The 16,469-nt window shown below is 47.4% G+C and overlaps 1 protein-coding gene across 2 annotated transcripts; it reads left to right on the top strand.

Annotated features, from left to right (window-relative positions):
• Positions 1-3,070: 3,070 nt before the first annotated feature.
• On the top strand, positions 3,071-9,460 carry BSX (brain specific homeobox). Of its 2 annotated transcripts, none has more exons than XM_054222877.1 (4): positions 3,071-3,117; positions 6,525-6,879; positions 7,815-8,011; positions 8,160-9,460. In XM_054222877.1, the coding sequence occupies exons 2-4, from the start codon at positions 6,615-6,617 to the stop codon at positions 8,403-8,405; spliced, it is 708 nt and encodes a 235-aa protein (XP_054078852.1). In that variant the 5' UTR covers positions 3,071-3,117; positions 6,525-6,614; the 3' UTR covers positions 8,406-9,460. The 2 variants fall into 2 exon arrangements, with proteins under 2 accessions (XP_054078852.1, XP_054078851.1); XM_054222876.1 differs by lacking the exon at positions 3,071-3,117 and adding an exon at positions 4,034-6,033.
• Positions 9,461-16,469: the final 7,009 nt, after the last annotated feature.

The raw sequence follows: 16,469 nt of genomic DNA, 5'->3' as shown, positions 1-16,469 counted from the left end.
TAAAAATAACATTGGCAAAGGCAAGAAACTGTTTTTAACATTAGACAATATTATATTACATCACATCGCCATTTGAATACCTCGTCCTTGGAAATGTACAAAATACCATTTCAAAATGTAATTTCCAGTTTTAAAGCATTATTTGAAGATGCATTTGCGAGATGCTGACTAGATTCTCTCTTTTTCCCCCAGACCTGTCATCCACTTCTGGAGTGCTTAAAATAAAGTGCACAGATACAGAGTAAGCTGAAACAGTCAAGGAGCAATATAATACAAAAATGTTTCGAGTAAAGTGTGTTACTCAGATCTTTCTAAAGTACATTTCTTCCTTTATTCTGAAGGCCACAGCACAGACAACTCTGACTAATGCAAGTAATGGAACCAATCTCTTCCTTTGATCATCAAAAAGGTTATCTTTTTTGTAAACTATGTCCAACTAGTTTTGCAATCTTTTTGGAGCAAACATGAAAGAAAAAGATTTAATTATCTTTCAATGAAGAATGATTCCTTTTCTTTTAGCAAAATGATCGGCTAAGACAGCATCAGTTTGTGACCGTCACTGTGCGTGTGACACACACGGTGGGAGAGGTGTATGTAATATATGACATTTGTTTATGTTTTTTATCTCAGCGTAAAATGATACAACAATTTATGTATTTAAACTAGGAGGCAAAACTAAGCCAGTATGCTGAGACTTGTCCCAAGCGATTTATAAAATCTACTCACTAGCAGAGATCGACCTTTTAACTGAAGGCTGAATCATATTTACAAAATCTTAGTGCAGAGTTTGTAAATAATCACAGATTTTCAATGGAGCTAGTCAAAATATAAATACAGAAGAATGGAGAGGCTTGCTAGAGATCTAGAGATAAGGGAAAGCTGCTCATTCACCCTGTTTATAAACAGGTCTTGCCTAAGCATACATTGTGATGTATCAAACATAGTTTAAAGAGTCAGGAAACTGGTATTCTTATTCCACAGGCTACCTAGGCTGGATGTTTTTTCTGAGCTTGATACAGGAGTTACTGGATGAAACTCTGGCTCGAGTGATTCAGAAGGTCAGACTGGGTGGTCATAAAAGCTTCCTCTGACCTTGGAGTGCATCATTTGTGTGCTTTTTATTTTTAAGGCTTCAAAATGATACACTTTAAAGTTGGAAAGTAGAGAGTGGAATTGGAAAAAAAAAATCAAAGTATTTGCGTCATTTAGATTTATGTGCTCCATTGGTATTGTATAAGTTACTCCTGACTTAAGCCAGCCTGAGATCAGACTTGGGGTATATTCAAAGTATTCCTCTAAGAAGAAAAGGCATATGAGGTTTTCATGAGGAACCAGGAGCTACAGAAAGAGTATGACAAATAATCAGAGGAAAACCACAAAGAACAGTAGGAGAACAATGGGACTAAACTAAAGGTTGAATGGATAAGAAAGAGAAAAGGAGGATTATCCTGCCCCAAAGGTTAAAAGCAAGGACGTACGAGGTTCATATGTCATGAAATTAGGGAAACATGGGAGGTTCTGAGTCATTAGCACAAAAAAGTGAATCAAAATGTTGAGTTGTGCAGATGATTGTTACACAGCTGGAATGAAAGCAAACGAATAAGCATTAATGTGCTAAAGGCGACAGCAAAGCAGTGTCTACGGCAGCAAGAATGGATTTTTTGAGAGCAAAGGATTAGCTGAGATCCCAAAGTACAGATGGTCTTGGGTGAAGTAATCACCTCCGCCTCGAGGGAGTACGCAATGCCCATGGGTTGGCCACACGACGAGGAGGAATTGATATGTAACCAAATGAAGAGAAGAGTAATTGAATGCAGGTCCCAGGGAAACTTCTAAGCCTCCCTCCCAATTTCTGATTTGTTCCAAAAAAAAAAAAAGGAGGAAAGAAAGAAAGAAAGAAAGAAAGAAAGAAAGAAAGAAAGAAAGAAAGAAAGAAAGAAAGAAAGAAAGAAAGAAAGAAAGAAAGAAAGAAAGAAAGAAAGAAAGAAAGAAAGAAAGAAAGAAAGAAAGAAAGAAAGAAAGAAAGAAAGAAAGAAAGAAAGAAAGAAAGAAAGAAAGAAAGAAAGAGAGAGAGGGAGGGAGGGAGGGAGGGAGGGAGGGAGGGAGGGAGGAAGGAAGGAAGGAAGGAAGGAAGGAAGGATCGATCTTTTTGGAACAGTACAGAAAACCCTGCTAAAGTTGAAAACAGATAATTTAAAAGATCCTAGGTCTCAGTTAGTAAGAGTCACTATTTTAAGGGAAATGTTTAGACCAAACCTGTCGATGTTAATACTTTCATTCTCTTTTTATAAGTACCCTGCCTTCAGAAAATGCTCAGAATTATCACCTAATGAGGCAAATTTTCAGTACAGAGATAAAATTCTGGATTTAGGAATGAAGGTCCTGAGTCCATGCATAGATAGTTGCATTTGGGAGCTGTGTAAGGAAGCTACAGTCTAAGCTTTTGCTCTTTAAATTTTATTTTGCCTGTCATTGATGCCATATCTCTTTTTATCCCCCAAATTCTTGCAGTTGTTGGTCGTGATACAAGCCTCCGAAGTATCTTTCTGGCTCAGTCACTTCTTAATGTGGTCCCCTCACATCAGGAACAATTCCACCCACCCCGTGCTTTTTACCTAGAACTGTAGCCTTGAAATTACCGTGATGTTTGTGGGTAGATTCAGTGATTCTGGCAGAATAACACAGACCCAGCTTTTAACCCGAGTGTTTATTGTCTGGGAACAAAATCAACAGGCTGATTACTTCTCTATTTCTCATTCTGTCTTCTCTGCATCTCAGCTACAAACGAAGGAGAGCGTGCGTCCGTGGGCTGTGGGATGACGTATTTTCGAGGCAGCAAAAGCCAAGGGATGGCAGAGCTGTGAGCCTTAGAATACCTGGCTGGATCTTCTCCCACTGCTGCCATCAACTCCAGTTGGGAGGTAAACTTTTCTCTGACGCTTCAGACCTCTTTTCTTCTGACACTCTTCAGACCTCTTTCCTGCAGCCAGGCTCCCATTTTGATCGTATCAAGGCTGTGTTTTTAGTTTAACCCTTCCTTTTTGAGTGGATTTGTCTTGAAAGGCATGAAAAGGCTGGGCTCCCAAGCTACCTTACCTCTTCAAGAGCCATGGGAAGGTAAGTGCATGTATTTTCAAACCGCACCAAATTTATCCCTAATGCAACACACTGAAATAAAGCTACTAACATCAATGTAGCTGCACTGACCTTTTAAATGACCCCCTAGGTTTTAAGTCAAATAAATTTCTGTTTTCCTGGGCAAAATTTCCCCATAACAACTTCAAATGATCTTAAGTGTGCAAGTAATGGCAACTGGTGTTTATGTAAGCAAAGCATATTGTGTATTATGCATGTTATTAAATCACGACAGAGGTGTGTATATGCGGGGGGAATATGTGTGCATCGCTGTCAGCAAAGTTTATAAAGCTCTTTGAGCCTGTAGGAATCATTTTAATTTATTGAACACACAACAAACATACCCCACAGTGGTGTGGCTACCTGGGCCCACAGATGGGTACCTCTGGAGGTCTGAATCGTTTGGGGTTGCAGGCTGAGATGTTACGCAGTCCCGCAAGGCGTTCAGGGGAGGATGCAAGAGCGCAGCGTCAAGGGCCAATTCTGGTCCCACCCGCCATGGGAAGGAAAACACACACCACAGCCCCTCTTGCTTCCTCTCCTAGATGTGTCCCTCAGCCCAGCGAGACCTCAGTTTCTGCCCAGGTTTGGGGCAGCTTCTGCCAAAACTAGGGAAATACTATGGGATCACCTCAGCAGGGGACCCCACTCCATTGAGAGGAGGCCACTAGAGGGTGTCTTTGGAGACCTGACTCACCCATGAATTTGGCAGTAAATGGAATGGTGTGTGTATGCCAAAATACATAGGCATATCTGCTTGTGTGCATATGTCTGGCCAGCCAGAAAAATGGGCTAGTCTGTGATCTGGGGGCTGGTCCTCGGGGAGGACTGGGGGTGTTTGGGGGTCCGGGGCTGAGATCCATACCATTGGGTCCCCATCACCGTGGGGACCTGCAGAAGAGGCCCAAAAGGGGGAAAATAATTTAAGGGGACAAAGAGGCCACCCTGCCAACACTGCCTGCCAACAATGGGAAGCACCTGGCACCCTCTTCCTGTCACAAAGCGCCGTGAAAATGTTATATTTTAAAAAATCCCTGGGTGTGAGGACTGCAGTGGAGAGGTTCGCCCTTCCTGGGGGTTACCTTTCTTTCAGGGGGCTTCTCCACAGATGGGGGGTATCACCTCTGCTTCTTGTCCTTGAATTAGCACCAGTGAGAGGCTGCAGTGCCCAGTTTGGGATCGGATTTTGCTGCTGTTGCTGCAAGGTAACACCAAGACAGCAGCCCCAGTCCCCACTCCCCAGCAGTACCCTAAATAAAGACGGACCCCGAAAAGTGGCTGTCAGGCAAGCTCATGCCTGAATCCTAAAGCTCTGATCCAATCTGGCTGAAGTAATACGTCTTTAATCTTTCAGATCTGCTTTAAAAATATATATATATATATATATCCGCCAGTGCTGAGTAAAGCCCCAGCCCTCCCGGAGAAGCAATCTCAGCTGACGAAATGGCCAGTCAAGCGGCTTACACGCCCGTGGCTGCGCTCCCTCCATTAACAAGTCGGGCGTTAGACCCGTTTCATCACTGTTAATTCATTTGCTTACTCATTTGCTCCTCAGAGAAAGTTGTTAGCCTGTTGTATTTTTAAACCCCCGGCCAAAATCCCGGGCTGATGCCGAAATGGGCATTTCAGGAGGGGACGCTGCAACAGATTTTTTTTTCCCCCCGCCCCCCGGCGAAAAAGAGGGAGTTTTGCCGGCAGCACCGGGAGAGGTGCTTTTCCCCCAGCCCTGCACCTCCCAAAGCGCTCCTGCCTCGGTGTAACGCTGCACCCGCATCCATACTGTGTGGGCATGGATGGATATATATATATAGATAAATATATATATACACATGCATGTTACTTAAGTGCGTGATGAGCGCAGCGGTGCCTGCCCGCGCCCGGGCACTACGCGTGTAAAACGAAGCGTGTGCGTGGCTGTAACTGCCTGCGTGTAGGGAGAAAAATGCTCCCGTGGGTTTTCCCGGTGAGGCAGGGAGCTCTCTGGTGTCCCACCCCGAATTTTGGCCCTCTGGAACTGATGAAGGAGCCACACCTGTATTTTCAAAGCTACCTCGCGTTATAACCGGTTGCTCTTCGGAGCCCGAGCGGGCGCCTCCCGCTGCTGTGCCCGCCGTGGGCTGCCCGTGCCCTCGCCCACGCCTGATCGTGCCCGCCGGCGGCGGCGAATAGACGGCACCGCTGGAAAACTCGGGCGCTCCGAGTTCCAGGTTCATTAAAACCCGACGATTGCCATTTCTATTCTCTTAAAGGGTTGTTTTCTTCCCCCCCCCCCCATCTGTTTACCATTTACCAGCTCATCCATATGGAAGACATGGCTTACACTTCCCTGAGAACTGTACTTTTAGGACTAATTGATTCTGGTAATTAATTTGTTCTACCTGCTGGATCAGATGGAAATGCTGTCTGTGTGCCCAAGGATTAGCACTTGCCTTTCTAACATCTTTCTTAATTATCTAATAGCATGGGTTGCGCGAATTCTGGCTCTATTAGAACACTTTTACTATTAACGGTAGTGATTGGAATTGTGATGACAACTCGATTTCAACAAATTAGAGCTTAAAATCAGGAGATGAAGGAGAAGTGCCTTCTTTTAATTTCCCTGAGTTTAACATCAATAATTAGAGCAATTTTCTGAGATGCGAACCGAAATTATCTCGGCTATGATGTGGTATATCACCCTCATTTTAGCAAATTGACTCCGGGGAAATGAATGTTACAGATTAGGGAGGGGAAAATAAAAAAAAAGACAAACAGAGGAAAGACCAAAATAAAGAAAAGGAGAAGTGTTAGCACAACACTGAGCGGCGGATGGATGGGAACAAAACCCCAACGGGATAATAACCTGAGCGGAATGGCACAGGCTGCGTGGGGACAAGTTGGGAGCGGAGCGAGGGACAGGTCGGGAAAGCGCCACTCATTCCCCTTTTCCCCCAAGTTTTTGCTTCTTTAAAAAAAAAAAAAAAAAAGGAGAAAACACTGGTGTTTGGGAAAACGTCCCAAGCCCACCGCTCGGACCGGGGCTGGGCTGGGGGCTGCGCTGCGCAGGGGAGGCTGCGCGTCAGCGGAGCGGCTCCGCGCCCGCTTCGCGACCCCTCCGCGCCGCGGAGGTGGTTTGGGTGGCCCGGCGGGCCCGTCCCCCCCCTCGTCCCCCCCTCTCTCGCCCGATCGCCATTGGCTCGCTGGAGACCCCCCTTCCCACCGCGCCTCAAAGGCGCGCATCTCCCCGCGCAGCCAAAACCCACCCGTCTCGCATCCCCCGGCTCTTCCAGTTTATTTCTGGCTGGGGGAATATATTTTTTTGAATTATTATTATTTAATTTTGCTCCGGATTTTTAAAAAAATTGTTATTTATTTATTACTATTATCGTTATTTATTATTTCGGCCCCAGGGGGTGCAGCCGGCCGCCCTCTCTGCTCCAGCAGCCAGCGCTCAGCCCGGCTCGCTGCTTTCCCCGCTGCCCGAGGGGGGGACAACCGAAATGAACCTCAACTTCACCTCGCCCGTGCACCCCGTCTCCGCGCCCCGGCCCACCTCCTTCTTCATCGAGGATATTCTGCTGCACAAGCCCAAACCCTTGCGGGAGGTGCCCCCCGAGCACTTCCCCGGCTCCTTGGCCTCCCGCGTCCCCCTCTTGGACTATGGGTACCCCCTGATGCCAACCCCGACCCTCCTGGCGCCTCACCCGCACCCCGCCCTGCACAAGCCGGAGCATCACCACCACCCCTACTTCCTCACCACCTCGGGTAAGTGCAGCCCTTCGCAGGAGGAACCTGCCGAGTTTGGTGGCCAGGTGGCGTCGAGGTGGGGACACGGGTGGGGACACGAGTCCGCAGCCCCGGAGGGGACGCGCTCCAGCAGCGAAAGAGGAGCCGCTCCGGGGCGGCGGGGCACCTTTGCATCCTTCACCGAAATCGCGGCTGCCTCCCCCCGGGGGCAGGAGCCGCCCGCCGCCCCTGGAGCGCCGGCTTCGTTACGGGCGAAAGGAGCCCACCGAAGTGCTGCTTGTCATTCGCTCGATTGACCGAGGTCTTGAGGGTTTCCCTCTCTTTGCCTTTAATATTATTTTTTCAAAATTATTTTTATTTTTGGACAGATAACATTTCTTTTTCCCTGCGTTGTTCCTCCAGGCGGTGTCCGGGCTTCGCTTTTCCCCTTCCAGCCGCACTGCCCGGGTTGTGCCCGCTCCCCTCCCCGTGGCTGGGAGAAGCTCCCCCCGCCCGGCCGGAGCCCTTCCCCGGGCCCGTTCCTTGCCCTGGAAGGAAACCCTCTTCCAAAGTTTCTCACTGGGCAGCCCAAGTTGTGCACCGGAGCGGCCGTTCTCCTCCCGCCTGCTCTCATCCCAGCCTTTTCCAGGGCTCTCCTGTTTTTTCCGCCTTTATTTCGTTGTGGTTTAATTGCCGCGAGGCTGAAGGTTTCCCTGCCAGCCGGGCTGGTCCCTCCCGCCCGGGCTTTGCCTGCGGGTTCAGCAGAAGCGAAGCGCTTTGCAAAGCCCCGTGTTTTCAGAGCAACGAGACCCCCCAAAACCCAAACCAATGAAACGACCGACAAAAACGAAATAAACGAAAAAAATTATAATAAAAATAAAAGAGGCACGGGGAGAGCCCACCCAGGGGCCGCAGAGGGCAGAGCCCCCTCCCCGGCTCCCTGCCCGAGTCTCTGCCGTGTGTGTCCCCCCCAGGAGTGCCGGTGCCAGCCCTCTTCCAGCACCACGCTCACGCCGAGCTGCCGGGGAAGCACTGCCGCCGCCGCAAGGCCCGCACCGTGTTCTCCGACTCGCAGCTCTCCGGCCTGGAGAAGAGGTTCGAGATCCAGCGCTACCTCTCCACGCCCGAGCGGGTGGAGCTGGCCACGGCCCTCAGCCTCTCCGAGACCCAGGTACCGGGGCGGGGGACCGCCACCACCCCTTATCCCATGCAGCATCCTCCACTTCGCTTTTTATTTTTTTCATTGTTATTATTATCTTTTGATTTCCCCTTCTTCTTCTTCTTCTTTTATTTTTTCTCCCTCCTCCTGCTCTCCTCAGGTGAAAACCTGGTTCCAGAACCGGCGGATGAAGCACAAAAAGCAGCTGCGGAAAAGCCAGGACGACCCCAAGCACCCGGGGGGTGAGGAGAGCCGGGAGCAGAGCTCCCCCGAGCCCGAGCTGCCTGAGGCGGCCGCCGCCGAGCCCCGCAAGGGCCCCCCCGGCCCCTTCCTCCTCCAGGACCCCGAGGACGAGGTGGACATCCTGGAGGAGGGGGACCTCTGCGCCGGCTCCCACCGTCTCTAGGACTTGCCTCTGCGGGGCGGCTTTGCCCCAGCCCCGGCCCCGCAAGTCGCCCCTGCCTTCGGTAGTGCCGGAGCCCGGAGGGAAGGGGGTGTTGATGCGGGGGGAGCCCGGGGCGAAGGCAGCCATGGGACCCCGCGGTACCGCCGGCTTCCCCCCAGCATCACCCCGAGCTTTGCCTGCAAATCCGACGGGGAAGAGCAAAACGAGGCGAGTTTCCTTTAAGTTTCCCCTTTCCCTGCGAAATATCGGACTTTTCTCCGTTCCCCGAACTTTCCTCGATTTTCAAATAAACGTGTCCCGGTGCCAGCATGTTGTGGTTACTGGGAGCGGCAGGGAGGCATGTCTCTCCCCGGACACCCCCCCGAAAATCTCGCCGCTCTTCCCGAGCCGGGCTGGGGCTGGCCGCCGCCTCCCCAGTGCTGTGGGTCGGGTCTGACCCTGGGCAGAGCCCCCAGGGCACGCACGTACTAAAAAAAAATAATTGTAGAAACGCCCTCCAAAGGAACAGGTAAGACCGAAAGAACCGTTTATTTAATTCCGATACGGGGAAGGGAAGTGGGGAACACCACGAATAACTCGATCCTGCCAGGGCTGCCCGGACCAAACGAAATCCCAGCGAGCAAAAGGGTTTTTCTGCAGCTTGGAGAACCACCTGCATCTGCAGCCCGGTTTCTTCATGGCTTCCAGGTGTGAATCACCTTCCGGATACTTTCCTTTTCCTCCCAAAGAGCCCCAGCGCTGGTCCCACGTTTGGTTCCTGTCCCCCCCACCCCGCCTGCGTCTGCCCCAACGCCTCCCTGAGCTCCGTGTCGCAGCCGATAGCGCAGTCACCGTCCGTGCTCGCTTTGCCTTTATCTTCCTGCCAGGGAAACGGTTTTAATTTCCAGGTACATTAAGATTTTTATTTTTTTTTTTTCTTCTCTGGGGTGAGCTGCTGTCTGGCAAATGCGCTGGGAGAGTGGCAGAGGCTCCGCATCTCTAGGGGAGGGCTGGGGCTTTCCTCGGTAAAAAACCTAGAGGAGAAGCTGGTCTCCCTCAGATGTGCAGCCCCCGGTGCCATGGCAGTGTCTCCTTAGGTTATTTAATTTATTTTTTTCCTTTTTTTTTTTTTTTTAACGGGAAGTTAATTTGGTTGTGTGGTGTCATTAGCACTTTCAAGGCATTTTGGATTACAGGACATGCAGTTTTGTGAGGGAAAACGTGTCCCTGTTTAAGACAAAAATACAGATGATTGAAATGTGTATGTTTGCTTCCTTTTCGTGGGTTTCCCTTTATGTTTTTTACACATAAAATAATAAAGATGACATGCTGGGCGGGGGGGGGAAATATACAATACCCAACCATCTGTCCAGAAAATAGCTAGCTGGTTTTTACACGGTGTTTTCAAATACTTCTAGGACAATCATTTTCATCAACAAATTTTGCTAAAATTGTAATTCAGAAGGTAAACCAACGGATTTCCTCCTAAAGCCTTGGTGTGACTTGAAGCCCCGCGGAGAGCCAAGCGCAGGGTACAGCAGGTCTTTTCCCACTGCTGGCTGGAAACGTTTCTCCCAGCTCCGTGGCTCTTCCCTTCTCCCGACTCCTACCCAGCCGTAGGCGGGAGGCGATGGAAACTGTCGCGCAAACCTTTCAATTTGACACTGTTATTCGTCTGCATCCGCACTCAGTCGCCCACTAAGTAATTTGTTGGTTTTGCTCTGTGCTGATTGTCAGCCTCCCCCTGAGTGCACATTTCATTAGGAACTATTAGAAGCAATATAAAAGAGAAGCTCTACAGTGATATTTACATGATAATATTTTTCTGACCACGTCCACTGCTGCTGGGGCCGGGCGCTGTGCACCGCAGTGTGCGGTGCAGTATGGATGCCCGTCTCGGAGCCGGCCTGGCCAATCGCACTCTGCTGCGACGGCCGGTGGCTTCACGCTCAGGTGGACTTGCCTTTGGTAATAGGATTGGGCAGCAAAGTATTTAGTGAGAGAGAATATTAGGAGTGAGTATAAAGATTTAATCATTTAAAAAAACCCTGCACCTGAATGAAAAGGGATATTAAAAATCCCGTTTCTTTACATTTGTGTGTGATTCCTTTTACTTGTGCAAAGAATTGTCTGTTCTCTCTTATTACTAAGGTGTGTAAAAATACTCTGAGCTGGAAAGAACACAAATAAAAAAGGCAGGAGAAAATAAAAGTAGAAGATTAAGGGGCAGAAATGACAGAAGCCTTTTGGGTACAGACATGCAAAAGCAACTTTGTCCTCCTCTGTGCATTTACACCACTCTTTCGCAAGGCATCCAGTGGATGTCAAGAAAATGGCTGTGGCCGCCCATGGGCAGTGCCGGGCTCTGCCCTCCCATTGCAGGTCGAGGAGTGTGAGCAGATGCTGCGTAACCAAGTACATTCCCGCTGCACCAAACACCCCAAAAGTTAGTGCCCATCTCCGTTGCAGTAGTGGGAACCGGGGCATTTGTGCAGCTGTGAGCTGGCGATGTTTATAGTCTAATGGTGGCTCTCAAGGGAGGGCAGGATTCTGGGATTTGGGTGCAGGCATGGCGAGGATGCCCAGGAACAGGCTCTGCAGCATGGTGCCACAACCCAGACAGTGCTGCAGATGACGGCAAGTGACGTGGGAGCAGCTAAAACCCACAGGTATCCTCACCTCAGGGCCATGTCCGTGGGACCCCTTTAGCAGCAAGGTGTCACAGTTCCTCTGGGGCACAGAGTTGTGACAAAGAGCCCATTCCCCTTTCTGCCACCAGCATTATCACACTTAGGACATGCCAGGTCTATGAGGAAGGGTCAGAATATGAACCAAATAACACTCCAGTCTCTGCTGACTCTCCTCGGCCACTACAGGAACTTTCTTCTTCACAGACTATTTATGCTGATCAATAAAATAAAATCAAATCCACCACTGTCCCCCTGTCTTCATCTCTCGGTGGTTCTAGGCACCTTGGCTAACATTTAAAATGACAATCACGTTTAAAACCAAACCCACTGATCGCCAGCAACCTCCGTGACAAATACACACAGAAGGTGATCCACCCAACCCCAGGGAAGTCCTCATCCAGCCTGGACACTGCCGTGGCGCACACTGAGCCCTCCAAGGCAACAGGAGGCGGCTTTGAGAACACGCTGCTTATCCCAAAAGTTTGGTGCAAACAAGGGCAAAACCCCCTAAGACTGAGAAAGAGGAAGGAAATAGTCACTACCTGAGACATCCCCTCCCTCCCCAGCCAGCTCCTTCCAGGCTGGGAAGCAACGAGCTGGTGACAGGAGGCTGCACTTTCTAGACAGTCTGGGCAAGCTTTTGGGAAGAGGTTTTCATGTCTTTGAGAGTGGAGAAGGTCCTGGGAAGAAGGAAGGGCTGCAGAGGCATTTGTTTGTTTATTTCAGAGATTTTTCCTCATAGAATAAGTGAAATGAGGTTTTATTTCTGGGTCCTGCCTTGTTCAGTGACAACTGCTGACTTTTTCCTGCTCTCCCCAAGAAGCTGGAGGACTAGGGGGGAGACTGTTTAGATCTGTCTTGCTCTTTTTTTTTTTTTTAATATTTACATGTTTGTTTGGGAAATGCTGGGGTGGAAATGACTTGCAGGAAATAATTGCTGGAAATAGGAAATCTTGGTGGATTTCCTCTGTTTTTAAGGTACGCACTGAATTTTTGATTTTCATTAAAATTCTTGTGTAAGTTTTTTTATTAAATGACATTGTTTCCTGTTAATTTATTTTAACACCTAAGTGGTTAATGTTTGTTGTTGTTTTCATTCAAGAAAATTAAAAAGCGGTCTATAAAATCCATCCTTGAACATTTGCTTTCTGTTTTGATTTTGAGCATTTTCTTGTTCCTTAACATTTTTAACTTTTATGGCGCTGGAGAGCAGCTCTAACCAAAGTGTTTTCCTTCTATGGCCAGAGCTATGTAAAAGCAGATCAGATATGCAGGCAGTGTGGGCAGCTGTAGAGTGAATCATTTGCGAAGTCCTGCTATTAAACATGTGTAGCATCATCCCTCAAAGGACCATGGGCTGTGGCTTGGTGAAGGTGTAAATAACCTATGGCCAGGCCCAGCGAGTGACCCAGGCTTTGCGTGCACTGTGTAAAATTCTCTCTACAACTGAAATTGTAGACGCTCCTCTCATTGCTTGTCTCTGCTGGCTGATGGACTGAGCGTGTTTCTTCCCGTGGGTTTTCTGAAGTTTCTGCAGGCGTGGGGCCACGCTGAGGAGCAGAGGAGGAGGAGGTGAATGTCGATGGGATGCTGACTACAGCGCTGCGAACTCCTGGGTGTTGTAGCCTCCTAAACGGATTATTTTGTTCTTCATTTCTTCTAGTCACAATAACAAACAGCATCACCTTAACTACCTGCAAACTCCTGCTTGGATGGTCTTATTCGGCTTAAAAAGTGGCTTATTTCTGTCTTGGATTTATCTTGTTTCTACAGCATAATAAGCTTAGATGAAACACTTGTAGCTCTATTGCTGGAAGTGCCTTGGGGTGGCTACAGGTTCTGACACAGTCAGTATTCGGGCAGCAGCAGCAATACATGGCACTTGGTGATAAAGGCGGGTGGGTGTGAAATGTCTGCTTAAGAGCAGGGAGGGTGATCCCGCAGTGACCTGCAGTGCCTTTTCTACCTGCTAGGGTGCAGGTAGTCTTTCAAGGAGGAAGCTGGTTTTAACTCACGATAATGAGGTAACTCTATGACACAGGTTTCTGAAATGCCGGGAGCAAAGGCAAGCTGACAGAATTCTGTGACTCACTTTGCTCAGCTATGGCTGAGACCACTCAACTTGCTTTCCTAAAGTAGAATATTTTCTCCGGTGTTGTGTGTCTTGTTGGCTTTGCTGTGACTGCTGGAACAAATCCTTAAGTGCTCCTATGACACAGAAAACTAGCCCTGTGGTATTACCTGCAGCTGCCCGCTCTGCACTCACGATTATGCAAAGCTCTTGCTGAGCTGCTGGATGCTTCTTTAGCATCTGCTCTATCCGGGTTTTTGGCTCAGTATCACTTCTGTTCAAAACGGGCTCTGCTGTAAGGCAGGCTGCTTTAACTCACCCTTGCCAGCTGTCACCAGTGGAGGTTCAGTGCCTTTACCTATCCCTGCAGTTTTGTGCATCTAGGGCTCTTTCTCACGCCACGGAGGCAGTCGCCAGAGTTGGTCCTTTCTTCACATGCCGGCTTATTCTCACACAGAGGACACTTAGGTTTGGACAACATGCAAAAAAAAAGAAAAAAACCCAGCATATTCTTTGTGCTGTTATAGTGATCCCTAACGGGAGATGAGGATAATCAAGTGCTTGGCTTGTGGGCTGTTTGGACATTATGGCTTGTTCATGCTTTTTTGAAGTATTCAATGACTGCAGGAGTTAGACATAATCTCGTCTGGTTTACAGTCCTCACCTTTGACAGCTTGTCTTTAGAGAGGTAATGATAGAGCGTGGCTTTTAGGCTCTGCCTTATTTAATGTTTTTAACTGATGAAGCAGTATGTTTTTGCCAAAATCAGCAGCCTATGAGGCAGCTGTTTGTACCTTTTGTGAGATGGTGGTGGGAAGCTGACTTCAGCCATCTTTGAAAGGAACGTGACGGTGATGTTATCCTAGGTAGAACTGACCCCGGGTCTTTGCCCACTGAAGGCGGTCTCAGCTTCTACACTTCCTGAATCCAAAATATTAAGAAATGGCAGCACTAGAAAGGGCCCGCCAAGGAAATGTTGAGAAGTTCTGTTGGGTGGTGTACACAAACACATTTCTGCCCCTGTGAAGGCAGCCTGTGCTCACGGTGAGCAACACTGGGCTCTGCGATAGCTGTGCTGGAGCCACAGGACTATGGCAGGCAGGTTCTACTCCAGCTCATCTCTCCCTGAATACTTCATGCAAAATTCAAGGCCCGTTTTGTATTTAAATTTCTTGCCTTCCTAATTTGAAAGACATTAAGTTTTGGCCTTTGCTTTTAAGCAGATGGATGCTCATCATTTATTTGTATGGTCCCTTTTTGTGCCACCATATCTGTTAGGTGCAGGAAAAATTTGCATTAGTATTGAGGCAGATCAAAAGATTTTCTTTCCACATATGCGGCAAATAATGTCTTTTTCTGGGAGGAAAAAAAACACAACCCAGTCCTTTCCAAATGGTTTGTGAGATGATCTTGATCAGTGTTATTTAAAAAATATCTATCCACCCCCCCTAGATGTAGCATCATGTAAGTATCCCTGGCTTCTAGTTTAGCATGGGTTTAGTATTTAAATGTTTCCTGAAAGTTAATTGTTTTATTAAAAAAAAAAAACAAAACAAAAAAACGAAACACACCACCCACCCAAAAAGATCACCCTAATTTATGGGAGCTGTAAAAGGTAGTAGGGTGACAGATAGGGAGGAAGGTGATCAATTAAGACATTAAGCATTTTGCACCACATGGACGCATCTGCATGTCAGCCAAATAATAAGGCCATCAGCTCATTTTCAGGGGGCTGTTGCCTACTTCAACTCAATCCTCAGATCAAAGAGAAAATGTCTGCTTGCATTTTCTAATCAGAAAAGGGATGCTAATTTAGGTTCCTTAATGTGTGGTGGTAAGAGACTTCTTCAATTAACTGAATTCTATAGCTCGGAAAATAAAAAAGGGGGATACAAAGGGAGTCAGGCTGGAAAGGCAGAAGTTCTCATTAAATCAAAGGTCCAATATTCATTACCTCCAGCATCTGGGGCTAAACACTAAACATGGAGATCATCAAAGGGGGTTTAATGGGTTAAATTGAGAATATAATCTAATTAAAATATTAGATACGAGTAAATAGCTCTTTGATATTCATCTGAAGGTTTCATTAAAATAGGTACTTGAGGTTTCTATTAAGGGGGGATTATCACTTTTAGGCAGAAACAACAAGTTGAGGTTCCCTAATCAGAAATGCTTCAAAGTGTTACCATTTGGTTTAAAAATAAAAGTAGAAAAGCAGCAACTGGCAGAGCATGGAAACATTTACCCAGCCTAGCTTGATGGATCATACCACAGGCATGCACCTTCTACAAAGAGGGGCCAAATGCAGTTCCCAAAGGTGAAGAGAAAGGAGGCTGAGGCAGAGGACGGTCCTGTTCCAGCAGTTGTAGTGGACATTTGATGTCCTCTGCTGCACGTTGATATGCAAAACATTTCCCCTGCAACCTGGTCCACGTTCCCCACATTGGAAGACACTTCTTCCACAAAGTTTCTCCCAAAGATGATAAACACCAAAAACTTCCGCCTGTGGAGTCTAACAGTCTAATTCAGCACGTGTGGTGGGAAACAACTGAAAGGGTGGAGAGCTTCCTGTCTCTCGGGTGGGTCAGGAGGGCTTTAAAGAAAGGAACATGTCCTTTCTCCACGATGGAGAGATGCGGTATGATGGTCAGTTTTTCCCGTATTAGGTTGGGAGCCTGACTGGAGACCCTGCAGGGTGTATTTTGGCAACTAACCAACCTTCAGGAGGACCTTACCTTACCTTTCCATTGTTAGCCTCCTTCAAGGAGACTCGAACCCTTTTTTTGGCCCAAAGACTAATTCTATCCTCCCACAGAAAAGGGGACCTAATAAACTGGATAAAGCAATTATACGTAATCACAAGGTTGTTGGGGCTTTTTTCCTTTTAACCAGCCTATTTTCTAAGATATTTTAGTGTGTTTTTTTCAAAATTCCCTTGCTGTGTGTTCTAATCACATTTCATATGTGGACTTAATTCATAATTTACTAAGTTAAAGAAACAGAACCATTGTAAGAAACCCATCCGTTTGTTATTATTTTTATAGATTTAATCTGTTAAAAGCTGTTTCCTCTCAAATATGTAGCTCTCAATTATCCTTAGTTACCCAATATATTTTCCAACTGCTTCTGGCTAATAACAGATTGTCTGCGGATGATCACGTTAAAATGCAACTGGTTGCATTTTTTAAAATTAGGTATAGTAGAAGTGATTCTAATATTTAACAATGATTGAACTTAAGCCACTTTATATTTCAATGGAATGGTAGATCAGTATGTGATGGTGATAGCTCATAATTAAACAGTTCAGACATTTTTGCCTTGAAG

The sequence above is a fragment of the Rissa tridactyla genome, chromosome 17 (assembly GCF_028500815.1).
Source record: "Rissa tridactyla isolate bRisTri1 chromosome 17, bRisTri1.patW.cur.20221130, whole genome shotgun sequence".
NCBI lineage: Eukaryota > Metazoa > Chordata > Aves > Charadriiformes > Laridae > Rissa > Rissa tridactyla.
The sequence above is the reverse complement of the archived record's forward strand: the minus strand, read 5'-3'. Positions and strand labels throughout refer to the sequence as shown.

Coding starts and splice junctions, on each gene's coding strand:
- BSX (XM_054222877.1), top strand. CDS start 6,615: ATGAACCTCAACTTCACCTCGCCCGTGCACCCCGTCTCCGCGCCCCGG. Junction 6,880..7,814: donor CTACTTCCTCACCACCTCGG/GTAAGTGCAGCC, acceptor TGTCCCCCCCAG/GAGTGCCGGTGCCAGCCCTC. Junction 8,012..8,159: donor TCAGCCTCTCCGAGACCCAG/GTACCGGGGCGG, acceptor TGCTCTCCTCAG/GTGAAAACCTGGTTCCAGAA.